Below are 18,820 nucleotides of genomic sequence, written 5' to 3'. Positions count from 1 at the left end.
ACCCAGGAACTAGGACCGAGGAATTTTTTTGCTTGATTTCAGTTTAATGAATTTGCATTGAAATTGACTTGGCTGCAGGTCTTTAGGAGCTGTAGCCACTGTATTGGACAGTGTAGCTCCAGAAGTTTGGTGACGAGCGCAGAAACAGATTTCCTTGCAGTTTCCCGGCACTGGTCTGTACAGTGACCCCGTTTTCTCCGGTTGGGGGGGGGGGGGAAGGGCTCAGCAGCCTGCGCAGAGGCGCGGAACATCTGGCTTGAAGTATCCATCCAAGTTTGGATCAATGGTGTTGAAGATCCAGAAAGCAAGGGGTGTTTGGGGTTTAGGACAGAGTTTTGGTAACCCTGCCACCCACTTTCCTCCTTTCCGGTTTCCAGCCAAGGGCGGGTCACTCAAGGAACAATAACAGAATGGGCAACAGAGTGCTTACTTTATTAGGAGCTGAGCAGGCACACCCAGCGCCTCCAGCACAGGGAAGGCTGCTTTGGCAGGCGGGGCTAGAGCCCGCAGCTTTGGTCTGGATACCTACAGGAGCTTTCTGCTCTGGACCCTGACTACCTGAGGTGGCCAGATTTGTACACCGGCCCTGAACTTCTTTCCCACCCAGTCAAAGGAACCGAGGAGCTCGAGAGGAAATTTGAACAGGCCTGGCTGCCGGCCGATGGATGAGACGCTTCTGAGATGTGCCCGTGTCAAAGCGGGACTCCCCTCCTTTCAAAGCCCGTTCTGTCGCTTACGAGCTGTGTGACCTTGGCAAAGTGCCTTAACTTCTCTGGGCTTCCTTTTCTTCATCTGTAAAATAGGAATAGTGCCCCTCACTTAGTTCACACGATGTAAATTTGCTCTCTGTATGGTTTCTGTTTGCTAAGGTACCGTGACTCTGCCTACCAGTCTCCTAAAATGTGGTCTGAGCTACTTCTCAGGTTCTCACCCTTAGCAGGCCGCCCCTTGGGGATGAGATAGTGAGGGGGTAGGGAGAAGCGTGGAGCGGCTTGGTACAAGGGAGGGAAGAGGGCCGTCTGCCCGCCTGGGAGTTGAGGGGGCTAGTTGAAGTGATCAGTCATGGGGTCCCAGATGGTAGGACGGAAGAACGAGGAGGGGGTCCATGGGGGTGGGGGGGTGTGGAATCAAGGGATCAGAGGTCACCAGGAGGTGTGCGGGCTCATGCCCAGTAGAGAAGAGGATATGGAATCTGAAACAACGGGGAGGCTGTGGTCAGAGGAATAGAGCTGAGGCGGGGTGGCTGGGGGTGCTCCCTGAAGCCGGTCGTGGGTAGGAAGGTGGAATGGAGGTGCGGATGTGCGGAGTTGAAGAGGTTCAAGAGGCCAGGGCGTTAGGATGTTAGAAGTGGCCCCCGCACGGATGGTGAAATCACCCAGAGCAATGACTGTAAGCCCAGTGAGACTGATCCGGGAGGAGTCTGATGGTGACCTGGAGGACGAGGGGAGGGGGGTGGACCATGGTGACAAAGAGAAGGTGAAGCTTGCAAGAAGGAGACAAGAGTAAGCATCCAGAAGCAGTAACAGGAGGGGGGGGATCTTCAACGCCCCTTCTCTCCACGCGAGCTTGCTGCGAGCACGGGAGGAGGAAGAAGAAGAGCCTCCGCTCAGAGCAGCCCGAGGGAGAAGCAGTGTCCTGGGGGAGAGCCAGGGCTCCGTAGGGTGAGGAAGTGCCAGGGCCATGCTGTGCGGAGGTGGCAGGTGTGGAAGGATTTGCCGATGGCGGGATCAGGTTTCCAGGGGGTCCAGTGGGGTGGTCTGGAGGGAGGTCAGCTGCAGGAAGGGTGGAGGACAGCTCCCACACTGCTTTTGGACCCACGGGGCTCGTGACCCAATTCCCTGCTCTGGGAACTCCCTCCCCTTTTCTTCATCCCTGTGGGTTGTTTTGGTTAGGTGGGTGCGGTGGTTCTGTTTAGGCAGGGGATCTTAACGTGGGGTCCACGAATAGGAATAAGGGGTCCATTAACTTGGGTGGGAAAAGCTGATGCTCCCCACTGCCTTAAAATCATGGTAGCGGTTCCATTCACTGCTAGAGCTCATTAAATGCCTTACTTAGTAAAGAAACACGCAAGGACTGTGTTATAGATTTTATAGATCTGTTTTTCCTCTCTTGATGACTCCGTTTTAATAACACTAGCTTTTCCTGTAACGCTTTGCCTTTTATGCATTCAAAACCCTGTTCTGGGGAGGGCTTCACTGGTGTCCCACGCTGCCAGGGGATCTGTGCCCCGCTTCCGGAGGATGAAGGAGCCCTGCCTCAAGGCTACTTGGAAACCCCTTTCTACTTCACTAGAGGGAGCTCTTGTTTCAGAACTGGGGAGCCGGGAACTCCCAGGCTTGACAGGCTAAGAAAGGTATTTTGAAGCACAGGCAGATCAGATGTCCTTTGGAGACATTTCAGGAAACTGGGGTGTAAGAACCCCAAGGTTGATGCAGGCAAGCCACGTGTCTCTGGAGATAAGCTTTAAGCTTACCTCCTGGAGGATGAGGGTTAGGACACAGCCGGTGTGCTGGTTTCTAGGACCGTTAAAGCAAGAGTACTGTGGCCAGTGAGGGCTTGAAAACTGGCCCCAAGGTCATACTGACCTCAGCCTACCTGTTTCTTCCCCACCCCGCCCATTAGCCCATCCCCCCTCTTGTCTAACTAGCCTTAGGGTGCTGGGAAAGTTCTCTCTCTCTGGCTTCCCACTTCCACTCTGCAGGCCAGGCTAAGGGCAGGAGAAAGGCTTGGGGGCTCAGGCAGATTCTGAAGGCTCCTGCAGTGTCTGTGGGGTGAGGGAAGAGCTGGAGAATTTGAAAAACTGGCCAGGGGCTGAGGCCTATGCGGGGGGATGGATTGGAGAGCTTCCGACGACCGTGGGGTTTTCCCCGTGGAAGAGAAAGGAATTGGGGCTCAGGCGTGCTTTGTAGGAGCACAGGATTAAGTCAAGTACTCCCCACTGTAATTGTAGCCGCTTCCAGGAGGCACTGCTTTTCACAGGGGGCCGGATTGGGGCCCCTCTCCTGGATTCAGGTCTCTGGGGCGGGGCCCAGGCATCTTGATTTTCTACAAGTTCTCGAGGACAGGGGTTCTCACAGGATGGTCCCCAGACCAGCAGCAGCAGCTGCCTAACTGGGGAACTTGTTAGGAATACAGATTCTCAGGTTCCTGACTCTAGGTCCCACCCCAGACCCATTGAATCAGAAACTCTGGGGTGGCGCCCAGAAAGCTCCCTTGTACCAAGCCCCCCAAAGGGGTTCTGATGCCAGCTGAAGTCTGAGCACCACTCCCCTTAGGGATTCTGATACAGGCTGAAGGTTAGGCCTCATTGCCTCAAATGGTCCAAGAGTCGCCCCCCGCTTGCTGACACTAACCGCATAAGGTGTTCGAGGCGCCAGGGCATGTTATGGGTTTAAATACCACTTTTCTGTAGAGTATCTCCATGTTCCTTTGGCTTTTCTATTCCTCCAATGCTCCTGCGAGGTAGAGGGGGCCTGAAATTTCCCTGCAAGTGGGGCAGTGCTGCTTAGAGGGGTTTCGATCCACGCACATAGATGAGAGTGGACGCTGGGACCTGGGTCTCTGGACTCCAGGGCTGAAGCTGCTAGGCCAGGTCTACCTGTTAGATTCTTTGCCAGCTCAGAGCCCTCACTCCGTGGGCTGTTGGCAGTGGGCTGGCTGGGATCCTCAGAGATGAAGGGGGAGGTCTTTATGTTGCCTTTAGCCAGAGGCGGCGTGGCCCAGTCAGCCCCCACTTAGGCACTTTGAAGGTGAAACCTGGCCTGAGCGGGCTCTCTGGCCCCTCAGGATAGGAGGTCGGCAAGATGGACCTTCCACCTGGACCTCTACCTCAGGACAGCCTCTTGTACGTTAAACAGACCAGAAGGCACAGGTCATTTGGTCAGATGCCCGGATGAAGGGGAACCTGACTTGGGCCTGTGCCCAATGGCGAGAATGGGAAATCCCACATCCGTGGTCATCCTGGGATCGTGCCCTGGGCGGCACAGGCTTGCAGAAGCTCGAAATGGAGGCTTCTCATGTAGAGCGCACATAAAGGTTCGGGATGGCGTTGTTGCTGGGAACTAAACTAGTTGTTCTCTTCCCTGTTCCCAAGCCTGCACCTTCTCTCACATTCCCTATCCCATTGAGTGGTACCACCATCCGCTCATCACCCGGGCCAGAAATCTGCAGATAATCACTGGCCCTTCACTCCCCTTCTCCTCCACATCCAGTCGGTGACCAAATGCTATCAATTCGACCTCCTGATCATTTCTCAAATTCATTCCCTGTACTCCTCCTTTGGTTCAGACTGGATCATCCCTGACTTGTTCAATTTGCAACAGCCTCAACACTGGTGTCCCCGCCTCTAGCCTTGCTCTTCTTCAGTCAGCAGTCGGACTGCAAGCTCTGCCCCTTGCTTCGAAGTTTGGTCTGCGGGCCAGCAGCACCTGGGAGCCAGTTAGAAATGCAGACTCTAGGTCCCCACCCCAGACACACTGCACCTACCCTTTACCAAGATCTCAAGGTGATGTGTAAAGTCCAAAATATCTAACGTGGCAAACAGAATTCGTAAACTGACTCCCATCTCCTCCTGCATGATAGTTCAATGATACTGAACTGCAGAAAGTTCTCGAACATACTGGGCTGCTCACTTCATTCTTCCTGCAAATATTTATCGAACCCCTACTTTGCATCCGGCACTTGCTGGGGATAGAGCAGTGAGCAAAACAGATACATATTATCCTTGCTTTCACGGAGTTTACATTCTTGTGGAAAGAGACAGTAAAGAAACAAGCGAAGTGTATAGTATGTCAGATAATGTGAAGTGCCACAGAGGAAGAGGTAAAGCGGAGTAAGGGGTACAGGGATGCTGAATGGTTGGGGAGGCTGCAGTTTTAAATGAGGTAGCCTCATTTAAAGGGAAGGTCTCACTGAGAATGTGACATTTGAGTAAAGGCTTGTAGGTGAGGGACTGAGCCATTGGATACCTGCAGGAGGAATATGCCAAGAAGAGCAAAGAAGTGTACAGGCCCCAACACGGGAGTGTTTCTAGAATATTCCAGCAACAGCAACTAGGTCGCTGTGTCTAGAGCCATGCGAAGGAAGGGGTTACCTTGTAGGAGATGAAGTCAGGGAGGTGCTATACATGAGGGGGCAGATCATATAGAAGGCCTCACAGACCATAGGAAGGACTTGGCATTTTAGTCTTAGGGAGATGGGCGGCATTGGATGGTTTTGAGCCGAGGACTTAACATGATCCGAATGAATTATAAAGGGCTCACCCAGTTGCTCTGCTGAAATTCGACCATAGGGGGACCAGGGGTAGAAGCAGGGAGACCGGTAAGTGATGTGTGTAATAACTCAGGCAGGAGACGCTAGTGGCTGCCGTACTGACAGGAGAGCCAGAGAAGAGTCATTGGATTCTGGGTACATGCTGAAGGTGCAGCCAGCAGGATTTGCTGATGGATCAGATGTAGGGTGTTCTCAAGAGGAGGAGGGGTCAAGGATGACTCTCGAAGGTTTATGACCTGAGTAACTTAGATGGAAGACCATTAATTGAGATCAGAAAGACTAGGAGGAGGGATTTGTGCTTGTTTATTGCTTTTTTTTTTTCCCCCCTGCGGGTGGTGGGGGGTGCTACGGGGTGGAAGTAGCAAACATCCCCAAACGTAGGGGCTTAAAACAAAGACTTATTGGACTACACCAAACTAAAAAGCTACTGCACACTGAAGGCAACCATCAACAAAATGAAAAGGCAGCCTACTGAATGGGAGCAGGGATTTGCAAATGACATATCTGCTAAGGGGTTAGTATCCAAGATGTATAAAGAACTTACGCAGCTAACCACCAAAAGACCAAATAATCCAATTAAAAATGGGCAGAAGACCTGAATAGACATTTTTTCCAAAGAAGACTCCAGATGGCCAACGGACACATGAAAAGGTGCTCAGTATCACCCATCATCAGGGAAATGCAAATCTAAACCACAGTGAGATACCACCTTGCACCTCTCAGGATGGCTGGTATCAAAAAGACAAGAAGCAGCAAGTGTTGGCGAGGATGTGGAGGAAAGGTGACCCTCCTACACTGCTGGTGGGAATGCGGACGGGTACAGCCGCTCTGGAAAACAGTACGGGGGTTCGTCCAAACATTAAATAGAAATACTGTACAGTCCAGTAATCCTGCTCCTGGGTATCTGTCTGAGGAAACTGAAAACACTAATTGGAAAAGATCTATGCACTCCTATGTTTATTGCGGCATTGTTGACAATAGCCAAGGTATGGAAGTGACCCGAGTGTCCATCAGTAGATGAATAGATAAAGAAGATGTGACACACACACACACACACAGTGGAATATTACTCAGCCATAAGAAAAGGAGACCTTGCCACTTGTGACAACATGGATGGACCTAGAGGGTATTTTGCGAAGTGAAGTAAGCAAAAAAAAAAAAAAAAAATGATAAATACCATATGATTCCATTTATATGTAGAATCTAAAAAACAAAGCAGTTGAACAAACAAAAACAGAAACAGACTCCTAGATCCAGAGAACAGACTGGTGGTTGCCAGAGGGAAAGGGGTTGGGGGGCTGGGCAAAATTGGTGAAGGGGATTAAGAGGTACCCCCAAAAACCCCAGCGAAGTCCTATTTTTCACAACTGTGTGGGATGACTGGGTCATTCGTTGTTACGGACCGAATGTTTGTGCCCCTGCCCCTGCAAGTTCTTATGTTGAAATCCTAACCCCCAATGTGATTGTATTTGGATGTAGAGCCTTTGGGTGGTAATTGGGGTTCAATTAGGTCATGAGGGTGGGGGCCTCATGAATGGGATTGGCGCTCTTAGAGGAAGAGGCCGGAGAGCTCCCTAGCCCCTCCTACCTTGTGAGGCTACAGCAGAAAGATCAGGAAGTGGGCTCTCCCCAGACAGGAATCTGCCTGCACACCTGATCTTAGACTTTATAGCTTTCAGAACTGGGAAAAAAGAAACGTCTGTTGTTTAAGCCACCCAGTCTATGGTATTTTGTTATGGCGGCCCTAGCTGCCTAAGATCGTTTTCTACTGGTCTTGCCTGGGCTCTCACCTGGAGCAGTTGGGACAGCTGGGCCTCTCTGTACGCGTGGGCCTTTCATGGCATGGGGGTCTCGGGGCAGCAGTCCAAGAGGGCACACTCCAAGGCACAGGAGCTTATCAAGCCTCCGATGGCATCTTTTTTGATGATATCCCGTGGATCGAAGCAAGTTGCATGGCTGAGCCACGTGGGTCACGTGGCCCGATCAGTGTGGGAGAGGAATACATAAGGGTGTGGATACCGGGAGGGTGCAACTCACTGGGAGCCAGTACGGTAGTCACCTGCCATAGGAGCCAAGGTCTAAAGTTGGGTTTAAGAACATGAGATGCCCATTTAGGTATCCCAGTGCAGCTATGGTGCAGGCTATGAGATGTGTGAGCCTGGAGTTCAAGGCAGAGGTCCAGGCTGAGATGTGCATGTTGGAGTCATCGGCACATAGATCGTATTCAAGCCATGAGATTGGTTGAAACCACCCAGGGAATGAAAGTGTATGGGGAAGAGAAAACCTCTGAGTTCTGCAGCCTGACCTCCTATCCTTTAGAGGTCGGGGAGAGGGGGAGGAGCTGCTAGAGGGGATGGAGAAGAAGCAGGCCTGTGGAGCAGGAGGAGAACAAAGAGAGAACAGTATCCCGGAAGCCAGGCAAAGAATGTTTCCGGAAGGGTGCAGAAGTTGAAGCCTGAGAATCGATGATTGGATTCAGCAGTGGAAAGGTTATTTGTGACCTTGCAGGGAGCTGTTTTTGGTGGAGTGGGTGGAGGGGGGGGCGTAGTCGCAGAAGCCAAATTAGAGCAGGTTAAGAGAGGATGGGAGGAGAGGAATTGTGGGCAGGGAGTATGGACAAGTGTTGTCCAAAAAAAAAAAAAAAAAAAAGATGTGAGCCACGTACATAATTTCTAATGTTCTAGTAGCCGCACTCGGAAAAAGTAAAAGGAACTGGTGCCATTAATTTTAATAACATCTCTTCTATCTTATTTAACCCAGTATATCCAACACCTTCTCATTCCAGTGTAACCAGCATAAAATCATTACGAGGATATTTTACTTCCTTTGAAATCCAGTGTGTATTTTACACCCACGGCTCATGTCAGTTCATGCTAGCCACCTCTCGAGGGCTCAGTAGCCACACGTGGCCAGTATAAGCTACCATATTGGATGATCTAAGCATAAAGAAATCTTTCAAGGAGTTTTGCTCTAAAGAGGGGCCAAGGATCGAGGGGGAAGCGAGGTCAGGTGTTTGCAGTGGCTGGGGTGGTACCGAGTAGGTGAAAGGGGACAGAATCTGGATACAAAGGGAAGGCTGGCCTTGGCCGGGGTCCTGGGCAGGTCACCCATGGCAACGGTGAAGGCAGAGCACATCGGCCACCGATGCAGGTACGTGGTTAGAGGCAATCATGAGAGCTTTGAAAAAAAAATCTTTAAGATTTTTGTATTTGAGAGAGAGACAGAGTGAGTGAGAGAGAGAGAGAACAGGAGCAGGGGGAGGGGCAGAGGGAGAAAGCAGACTCCCTGTTGAGCAGGGAGCCTGATGTGGGGCTTGATCCCAGGACCCCGGGATCATGACCTGAGCTGAAGGCAGATGCCTAACCGACTGAGCCACCCAGGTGCCCCAGCTTTGGAAGTTTTTTTGCCTGATCCTTTTTTTTTCTCAGTGAAGTAGGAGGCAAGGTCATCATCTGAGAGCGAGGACGGGATAGACCTATTGGAGGTTTGAGAAGAGAGGAGGCCATATTAAGTTGTTGCCTGAGAGAGTGAATGGAGAGGGGAGATGTACTGTGATTGCCTGGCAACACGAAGGATGCACTTGAGGTCTGTGATCACAAATCTGAAGTGAGAACAGTCAGCACTGTTGTTTTTCCCCAGACACATTCAGCTGTGTGGGTGCAAGCAAGGAAGAGGAGCAGATTGGAATTGAACCAGGGCTGGGTTGTTGGGTTTTGTTTTGTTTTTTCCCCAAGATGAGTACAATCATGAGAGGCTGTGGAGTCAAAGGTGTATGCCAGGGATCATTAGAATAACGGCCATGGAATCTAAGGAGGGAAGTGGGAGCCGTGAGGGACAGCAAGAAGATGGTGGGACCCACCGATCCCAGATTCCGGCCGGGTCAAAGTGTCGGGGTCAGGGTGAGAGTGTAAGCCGGAAAGAGAGAAGTGGTGGTTGAAGAGGGAATATTTGATCTCGGGGGGGTTGCAGATATTCACAGGTCTGAGGTCTCAGGCATAACCACGGGAGCGAGTGGCTGAGGTACCATAGAGGACAAGGTCGTTGAGGAGCGGGGCGCCAAGGAACTGAGAGACGGGGAGACTAGAAGGTTCATCCAGGCATGCGTTGAAATTATCAAGAAATAGCACAGGGATGGTTTTGGAGAGAGGGGTACCGAGCCCGGTACTAACACCCTGAAGGGATGTTGAGGGCCATGACCCGTTTGTCTGTAGACAACCATAAAAGGGAAGAGTAGTGGGATGGTACTGGATGGTGGTTGTAGGGTTTCAGGGAGAAAGGAGGGCCAGTGGTCTGGGAGCAGCAATGCAAAGAAAGAAGTTACCTACTCTACTTACATGGGCCAAAGGAGAAAAACCAGTGAGACTACTTTCAAAGGCCAGAGGGGAAGCAGGCTCCTCATGGGCAGAGGTAGGTGGGTGAGGGCCAAAGGACGAAGGGGACATTCAGAGAAGGGACTGAAATATTGGGAATTTGGGTAATGATTCCTCTGTGACTTTGCAGATCCTGTTCCCTTTCCCTGGAATTCCCTTCCTTGTACACCTGAAAAAACTTCTCTTCAGCTTTTACCACCTAGCTCCTGCACCACTATTTTCCCGAAATTGCTGTAGCCGAGAGTATGTGGCCAGCATGTCACCAAAGCCAGGGGCAGTATTGTCTCTGCCTCTATAGAGAAGTGTGCTCCCAGTGGAATTTTCGTTGATGGTGGGAATGTTCTACTTCTGCCCTGCCCCGTAGGGTAGCCACTAGCCACAGGTGGTCATTGAGCCCTTTGAAATGCGGCTGGCGCAGCCGAGGAATCGAATTTCTAGTATTATCTCATTTTAATCCCTTTACGTGTAAATTGTCACATGTGGCTGGCAGGCTCATCTTGTCTTCCATCCTATCTTCTTGGGCAGGCGGGTTCTCTTTCTTCTGTCAACGATCAGTGCTTTAATCTCGTTCCGTGGACTCTTCCTCATTGAGTCTATACCCCAGGCTCTGTGTCCAGGCCATTTCTCTCCTGAGCTCTCCAGGTGGACACCCCATAGGCATTCAGTGTCAGCGTGCTCCCCATGGAAGTCCTCTCTCCCCTAACTCAACTCAGTTGCTGAAGTCACAGACTTGGGAGCCGTCCTAGCTGCTTCCCTAGCTGTCTCCGTGTCCAGAGCAGGCTGACTAGCCCGAATGGAAATCTGACCGTGCTCTCCCCTGTGTAAGAGCTCCCAGTGGCATCTCATCGTGTGCAGGATCAGGGCCAAGTTCCTGGCCATGGCGAATGAGGTTCTTCATGACCTGACCCCGGTCTCTCCAGCTTCATCTCCTCACACCCGTTTCCCTCCCACTTTATGCTCCAGTGACACAGACCTGCTTGAGAGGACATGCAAACAGTGTGCCATGTCATGCCTCCCCACCTCCTGGCAGGCTGTACCCACTGCACGGAGTGCCCTTTCCCTCCTGCGCGCTCCGACCCCAGCTCCTCCTTGTGCTTCTTCAGAACCCCCCTTAGTCGTCATCTCCAGCTGCTCCTCCCCCGTGTCCCCCTTACTTACCTGCTTACACCACTCTTTCATTTTTAAAAGATTTTATTGATTTACTCGAGAGAGAGAGGGCGTGAGTCGGGGGAGGCACAGAGGGAGAGGGGCAAGCAGGCTCCACGCTCAGCACGGAGCCCGACGCGGGGCTTGATCCCAGGACCCTGAGATCAAGACCTGAGCCGAAATCAAGAGTCGGACGTGTAACCGACTGAGCCACCCAGGCGCCTCCCCTCATCGTTCGCTCTTAAGTGCCAGACAGTTGTCAGGGGTGGGGACTGTCTTTGCCCCCTTCCCCCCACCACCCAGCATGGGGTCTGGTGCCCAGTACTGGATGAAGTGAATGAGTTGAAGGGAGCGGGACAAAGACCGGGGAACGGGATGCCACCCTGCCCGGCCTCGTCTTCTTGGTCTAAGTCCTTCCTGGGTGGGATTATGGGACGGGAGAAAGGGCCCCTGGGAGGCCTCTGGGGATCTGTCTTTGCTGCTGCTGCTGGTGCAGGTGACTTCTTTTCCAGCACGTGTGACGCTTCCTTCTGGCAGAAATCGATTTCAGAAAAAGCTATTATCTTGGCTCCCCCCACCCCCACCTTTAGAGATGAAACGCTTCTATCCTCCTGGGATACACGACGCTAGCAGAAAAATGTCACATTTCTTTCTTAAAGTAGAAAAAAAGTTTTATGTGTTTAATTTTTCCAAAAGTGCTTAAGTTTCTCTTTTCCTTTAGAAGAAAACTGGTTTTTCACTCGGATTATCCCAAGGGCCACATTCAGGTATATGGAAAAAGAAAAAAAAGGAATGATGCCCATTTACGTACAATTTGCATATATCTATGTAGAGAGGATCATTTATTCTCGGGGTGCTTGCTTGCTTTCTGATTTTTTTTTTTTTTTTTTTAGTTTCAGAGAAATTGAATTTTTGATTTTTTTTTACAGTAAAAAAAACCAACAAAAGTAAAAAGGCAGTAGAAACACCAGGCAACCCCCCCCCCCGCACACACACCCCCTTCACAGAGAAGATCCCTTCTTTGCAAGAGCCCCTGGCTTCTCCCAGTCTTTTCCGAGATTTGGGATGGCTGTGGTTTCGCCATGATAAAAATAGCAGCCGCCCGCTGTGTGCCAGGCAAGCTGCTCTATTTACTTTTCTGTATCTCTTATTCCACTCAGCAGCCCCGAGAGGTGGGTGTTACCTCCAGTCTTCATATGGGAAACGGTCGGAGAGGGGCAGCACCATCTGCCCCAGGTACCCCCATAAGCAGTGGCAGAGGCGGGCTTCCCACGCAAGGCTGTCCGCCCCCCAGCCCTTTGCGTTAAACCGCCAGGCTCTGTTTTCCATCCGTGGCATGTTGTCTGGTGTTCCGCCTTCGACACTTGCCATTACCAGCCAGGGACTTTTCCTCACACGCTCATGGTTTGCTTGTCATTTGAATGGCGGTTGCACAATATCGAGGTGCCAGAGTTCACCTTATCTCCCCATTTGGTTTGTTTCCCGGTCCTCGGTGTTACAGGTGGTGCAGGTATAAATATCTTTGTGCAAATAAAGGATGGTCTGTTGGGTTCTTTAGGTATTCGACGCAAGTCCTCAAAGTAGGATTGCCAGGCCAAAGGGTTTGATAGAGTTTGATGATTCTCTGGAAGGTCTGTGCTGTTTGATCGCTCACGCCGTGGTGAGTTTTGGGAGTGCCTACTGTGTACCAGGTGCTGGAGGTAAAGGGATTCTGAAACGGCCCCTCATTCATAGAACCGACAGTCTGGCGTGGGGAGCATGGGGCAACCCAGAGTGGTTGTAGTAAAGTGGGGGTTGGGGCAAGGGGCAATGAGAACGTGGACCCCTGGCCATGTCTGAGTGTGCCTCTCCCCCATCACATGCGGGCAGGGACTGCGGGGCAGGGGAGGAGCGTGATAAGGAGAGGGGCTGCCCAGCAGTCCGGGCCTCATCCCAGCTTTCCCCAGGTCTGTGGCTGAGCTACCTCGAGGCTGGCCGCCCCCTCCCGTCCCTTGGCTGCTGTGGCCGCCTGGCCCACGAGACCCGTCACTGCTGCCCAGCTGCCACTAGGGGGAGCCAAGCAGAGGACGGGGCCGGGGGCAGGGCGGGGGTTGGGGGGGTGGGAGGGGGCTAGCTCCGGCCTTGAGAGGCGTGAGCAGGAGCCTGAGCACCTGCTGGTCCTCCAGGTCCCCTCTTCCCCTTAATACCCCCAGGAGCCAGGGGGACAATACGGTGCCCGATTCCCATTCATTCGGCAGACAGGAAGGTGCGCAAAGTGTAAGTGCGCAGCTCAGTGCCTTTTCACAAACCAAGCGCGGTGCCAGATGCTAGGGACCCAGAAACGAATCCGACAGGGTGTCCCCCCCCCCCACCACCAGGTGCTCTGGTCTAGACAGGTAGACAGACAAGGAAAGAGACTGTACGACTTGGTGTGGTGGTGGTCTGGACAAGTGGCAACAGGGGCACCGAGCAGCAAGAGGCCTGGCAGCGTCTAAGAGCCCAGCGCCCTGCTCTGACTTTGGCGGTTCCACTACCCATCTCCCGGCCTTCCGTGTCTCCATCTCTAACCCGGAGGAATGAGTCTGATGCCTTCCAAGGGCCTTCTGATTCACAGGTGCTGTGAGCCCGGCTCTCGTGCCCATAGCAAGCCTGAGCGTCTCCCCCAGAAGACCCGCCTGACTTCAGTCACCCCCCCTCACTCCTTCTCCCTGCCACACCCCACCCCCCGCCCATGGTGTTCCTTGGGGTTCCGCCTCTGACCTTCCTTTCCCAGTCTGCATGTGCCCCTGTGACTTTAGTGGCCGTCGGGTGCTGCTGACACCTACATCTCCGTTGAGTGTGTGATGTGACTTAAGTCAGGTCATCTCATCTACCCAACAACCTTATGAAGTAGGCAGTGGCACCCCATTTTATAGATGAGTGAAACTGAGTGAGACATGTCCGCCTGGATATTCTGCAGACGCCTCGATTTCAACATGTCTGAAATCGGCTTCTTCGCCTCCCTGCCTTCTGCCCCAATCTGCCTTCTCCCCTCTTCTCCATCACAATCAGTGGCACCATCAACCCAATGAGGCCCAAGCTAGAGGCCTTTCTAGATTTGTCTGTCCTCACCCTTCCTCCCCAGCATCCATCCCTCACATCCTGGGGAGATTTTCTTCCACTTTTCTCCAGCCCTACCTCTATGACCTTTGAGGGCCGTCCATCCCCTACTTCTCTGGGTTCTTGCAGCAGCCTCCTATCCACCCTCCTGCCTCGACATTCTCTGCCTCCGGTCCTTCCCCCACACCGGCCAGCAGGCCCTTTCTCAAGCACATGTCTGATCACATCACTTTCCTGCTGCTTCCTGTGGCTCCGCAGCAGAGCTCCGAGCTGGCCGTCCACAGGCTGAAATCCATCCGAGAAGACGTGTTTTGTTTGGTCCGTTGAGCATTCTTAAAACATTTTGAATTATTTGCCAACATTTAAAAATCAGGAAATTCAACACAAAAGTTCATATTTCTGGCTCCTCTTGCAAAACTGAAAAAAACTGGCAACTCTGGGAACACGTCCCAGCAGGGCAGTGGTTGGATGGAGCTGAGTGGTGGTTGCCATCTTTAGAAGGGGCACGGGCTTTCCACTTGGCCAGTCCCCAGCATCCTTAGTGTCTCTTAGTCTCTGGTCTCTCTCCTCTCCCCGTTGCCTACCTGAGACTTGTGGCGTTGGGGCTCATGGCCCTGCAGGTATGGGCTGAAGCCCAAACCAGCCCTCAACCAACGTCCGAGTCTGACTCCTGCTCACCACCCCACCACCCCCTCCCCTGCGGCCCCAGCTCTTACCCATGGTTCTCCGAATTGCCTTGCGCCCGGGAGCTCATGTCTGCATGTCTGCCTTTGTGTGAGCTGCTGGTTCTGGAACACCTGGGCCCCTGGTTAAGTCCCATTGGTCCTTCAGGACTGCTCTGTGCCCCCTCTACCGAGAAGCAGTCCTTGTTCCTAGGTCTTCCCCCCACCCCCGCCTCCAGCTGAGTTCTGTCCTCGCATGGTAATGGGGCACAGCGCACAGGCATCTCACCATGGTACTGGGTTCTCATTGTCCATTGGCGTGTCTGCCTCCCCCCGGCAGGCTGGGAGTCTGGGATTGCAGGGAGCCTGTCTTCTTCATCTTCCTATACCCCAACAGTTAGCACGGAGCTTGGAGACATAATAGATGCCTGATAACTGGTGAATGAATGGATGAATCGGTGAAAGACCGACTTGGGAAAATACTACTCCAGGATGTAACGTTGCCACCTACTTGCTTGGGATGGAGGGTTCCAGCTTCGTTTCATTCTGGAGCATCCCCCCCAAGCCCCCATTTGGAGTGACACCCCCACAGCATCCGATAAGCCGTACCCCTGCTCTGCAAGCTCTGGAATGCATCCAAGCCTCCCGGGAGGGTAGTTCCTAGTGACGCTGGTGGGCGGGGGGGGGGGGGGGGGGGGGGGGGGGAAGACATCATTCTTGCTGTTCCAGGGGGGAGGGAGTTGTGTAACGGTCGGGAAATGGCATAGCCATTGGATACGGCACATTCTGTAGTTATCCGAAGCATGATAATGATGTGCTCATGATAGCATCTCACACCCATTGAACACTCACATTGTACCCAATCCTACACTGCGAGCCCTCAGTACATTATTCCCGTCATTCCTTGCCACAATTCTAAGAAGTAGGTAGGTCTGGTATCTTCGTTTCACAGATAGGAAAGCTGAGACTTAGGGAGTTTCCACAACTTTTCCAGGACCACACAGCCCGGACATGGTAGAATCTAGATTCGACCCCAAATCTGTGGGCCATGAAAGTGAACCTTCCCAACCACCGTGCCACACTCCCTCAAAGACATCTCTCTTTAGAAACATGAGGGAAAGATGAAAATAAATGTGAAAGTGAAGGGTGCAGATTATATATATACTGTTAGACTCCAATTAGTAATTAAGAAGAAAAAAAAAAAACCAAACCAACTCCTGAGGCATAGGGAACATAGCCGGCGCATAACACCCACAAGTTAGCAGCGTCGTGTGTGGGGGGAGTAGAATGCCCGGGATGTGTTGTTCTTCGTTTTCTCCATCTCGTTTCGACTCCTATAACATTTTCTAAATTTCCTCTAACGAGCATGCATTCCTTTCATCATTAAAAAAAAAAAAAAAAAAATCCCCCCTCTGTAACGGCCTCGGCAGTGTGTGGCAGAACAGAGGATGGAAAGGAGGCTGGCTGGAGTGCCAGGGCGTCTGTGGGCCGGTCTTCTAAGTAGCGAGAGGGGGCAATCCACTGGCGCAGCTGCGGCCTTGGCACCTGTACCCTCAAGGGGCAAAGGAGAAGTGAGTCTCACCGTCTCCCCTTTTCCTCCAGGTGCTTACACCCCAGAGCCCCTCAGCAGTTTCCGGTGGGCCCTTCTCTCAACTGGCCTCATGTTCTTTTACCACTTCAGCGTCTTGCAGATCCTGGGCCTGGTAAGTTTGGTTCGATCCCCTTCGATCCCCCTCTGTGCGGGGTTCTCCATAAATCTTGATAATCCTGGTTGGCGCTGGCGTATCGTTTTGTTTTGAAAATACAAGATGCCAAAGGCCAGGATGTCAGATTGTTGTGTCTGGGTTTGCTGATTTATGCTCCATGGTCTGGGCCTCTCCAAAGGGTTTTCGGAAGCCTTCAGTGTTGACCGTTTCTTTCATTCCCGGGGAGGCAAGGATGCCCTTCGCTCATGACCACCCAGGTCGAAAACCCTGTGGGGGGGAAGGCAGGACCTTGACCCTGGCCTGGGCCTGGAGAGGAGGCTTCCGACCTTGGGTCCATTCTGGGCCAACTCTCAGGCCCTGAGCTGTGTGGCCAGTGGAGGTGCCGTGTCGGGGGGGACTCCCGTGGCATTCTGCGGTGTTCAGACCCGCCCGGAGCATGGATGATGGCTGGACTCCGTAGTTGAGTTATCCAGCGCCCAACATTGCTGAGCGCATGGGTGTCTATATCGGTGGCAAAGCAAAGGAGGAAGAACTCAGGGCTGCGGGGGGTGGGGGGGGGTCAGGAGACGCAAGGTCAAGGCCTGGCTCTGCCACTGTTCTGGCTGAGTCACCTCACCGTCGAGGGCAGAGAGCTGTCCACCCCTCTGTGACATGGAACCAAACCCCCAGCCTCCCCGAGAGGTGGTGAGGACTTGTCTCTAACGTGGATGGGCTGGAAGGGCTTTGGAAGACAGGTGCTGCGGCCGTCCTCAGGGCAGGAGCGGCAGGTCTGGTTTTGTGTGCGAGCAGCATGAATGTAGCTTCGGCCGCGTGGAGCCTCATGGGGCCTGGCCGGACTAAGGCACATGACTGAGGTCACCAGTGGCTCGGGAGGAGCAGTCCCTCTCTCTTCCCCACCTTGGCGTACTGCTCTGCTCTGGTTTGCCTAGGGGACAGTTTTAGCTCTTTGCCAGTGGTGTGAATGCTCCCGCACTCGAGGATGACTTTCACACCTTACTCTGAGCGCTCTCCACTGGGACTGCTTGATTCCGGAGGGGTCCGTGTCCTCATGTCACCATACATACCATGCTCAGTCCCACCTGCAGGCCTGGGCCAGGCCGCGCCTCCTACAAGGAAGGCCCCACTCACTCCATTCCTCGCCATGACCTCCATCCATCCTTCATGAGTCCATTCAGGGTGCCACTTACTTCGTGAAATCTTCTGTGAGGACTCGGTGGTCATTCTGTACCCTCCTCCGATCTCATGGCGGGGGAGACCTGGTGAGCATCGTCTGGTTTGAGGTCAGATGTGGTTTCCCAACCAACTCGGTTGGTTGCCAGGTATACGTGGAGGCAGGGACCATGTTGTTGACTGTTCTGTCATCCCCTGACGCCTCTCCGGGGACTAGGCACATGGTAGATGCTTAGGAATGACGGCAGGCTCTGGACCCAACCGGAAGGCAAGACTGAGCAACACCAGACAGCTTTTCCAACGGATGGCCTCCCCAGTCACTTGCCCAGGGCTCTAGTCTTGACCCACTCCCCAAAACCCTAGGGCAGAGAAATCCCATCATGAACAGGTGGGGATTGGTCAATCCCTCCTTGTCTAGTCCCCCACTAGGTAGAGATGGCTGAACTGGCAGAAGCCAGAGAAAGCCTCAGGATGGTGAACGCTCACTCTACCTCCCTTGTCCCTGCAGGTCACCGAAGTGAATTTGAACAACATGCTGTGTCCGGCCATCTCAGACCCATTCTACGGCCCCTGGTATCGCATCTGGGCCTCGGGACACCAGACTCTCATGACCATGACCCACGGGAAGCTGGTCATCCTGTTCTCATACATGGCTGGGCCCTTGTGTAAATATCTGCTGGATTTGCTCCGGCTTCCAGCCAAGAAAATAGACTGAAGGTGCTTGTCTTTTTTTTTTTTTTTTTTTTTTTTCCCTCCCCGAGGAAGCAAGTCCTGACTTGACTTGGAGAACACCCAGTTCTTGATGAAATCATGGGGAGAGGGCAGTAGGATGTTTGGTGTATTTCTTTTTTCTTCTCTTCTCTGTCCCTTTCTTCCACCACGCTTCCTTCCCCAGCCCTCCCCCCCCAGGATATCTCCTGGAGCCTGGGGGGGGTGGGGGGTACCGTGCCGAGGGCTGGATTCTTCCTCCTCCCCTTTGGCTCTTCCTCCCTGCCCCTAGTGGCCTTACATGGGCGACGGTAGTCAGTGGTTTTCACTCTGCTTGTTGGTGCTTTAAGGACAGCTGGTTGAGAGGACGGGAAGCAACAAGTGGCAGTTCTCTTGGCACTGAAGTGATGAGGTTGGGTTGAGTGTCATTTCTCCACTGCCAGGGACCTCCAGGCTTACGCTGGGGTCCCCCTTTTGTCTCCAGCACAGCCCCCACCATAATGGGACCGAGGCCTTGTTTCTATACCAGCGGCAAGCCAAGAGCCAAGGGATTTCCCAGCTCCTGGCCAAAATAGAACCTGCCAGAGTCTTCCCACTGGTGTCCCATGACTCAAAGCAAGCAGCCAACCAGCCACTCCCTCCAAAATGCTGCCTGCGGCGGGAGGTGGGGGCGCTCCCTGGCCCCGGGGCAAGATTCCGGTGAGGGGGA

The 18,820-nt window shown here is 53.0% G+C and overlaps 1 protein-coding gene across 7 annotated transcripts in view; it reads left to right on the top strand.

The window, feature by feature from the left end:
- Nucleotides 1–18,820, top strand: part of TMEM164 (transmembrane protein 164) — a 161,754-nt gene that overhangs the window by 139,747 nt on the left and 3,187 nt on the right. For all 7 annotated transcript variants that reach the window (XM_025853657.2, XM_025853653.2, XM_073885778.1 and 4 more), the window contains 2 exons: nucleotides 16,130–16,230; nucleotides 17,912–18,120. In XM_025853657.2, coding sequence (XP_025709442.1) covers nucleotides 16,130–16,230; nucleotides 17,912–18,118 — 308 coding nt within the window. In that variant the 3' untranslated portion in view covers nucleotides 18,119–18,120. The remainder of the gene's footprint in view (nucleotides 1–16,129; nucleotides 16,231–17,911; nucleotides 18,121–18,820) is intronic.

The sequence above is a fragment of the Callorhinus ursinus genome, unplaced genomic scaffold, assembly GCF_003265705.2.
Source record: "Callorhinus ursinus isolate GAN/ISIS: 27379988/994484 unplaced genomic scaffold, GSC_fseal_2.0 scaffold65, whole genome shotgun sequence".
Lineage (NCBI taxonomy): Eukaryota > Metazoa > Chordata > Mammalia > Carnivora > Otariidae > Callorhinus > Callorhinus ursinus.
Note: the sequence above shows the minus strand (reverse complement) of the source record. Positions and strands in the feature narration are given on the sequence as shown.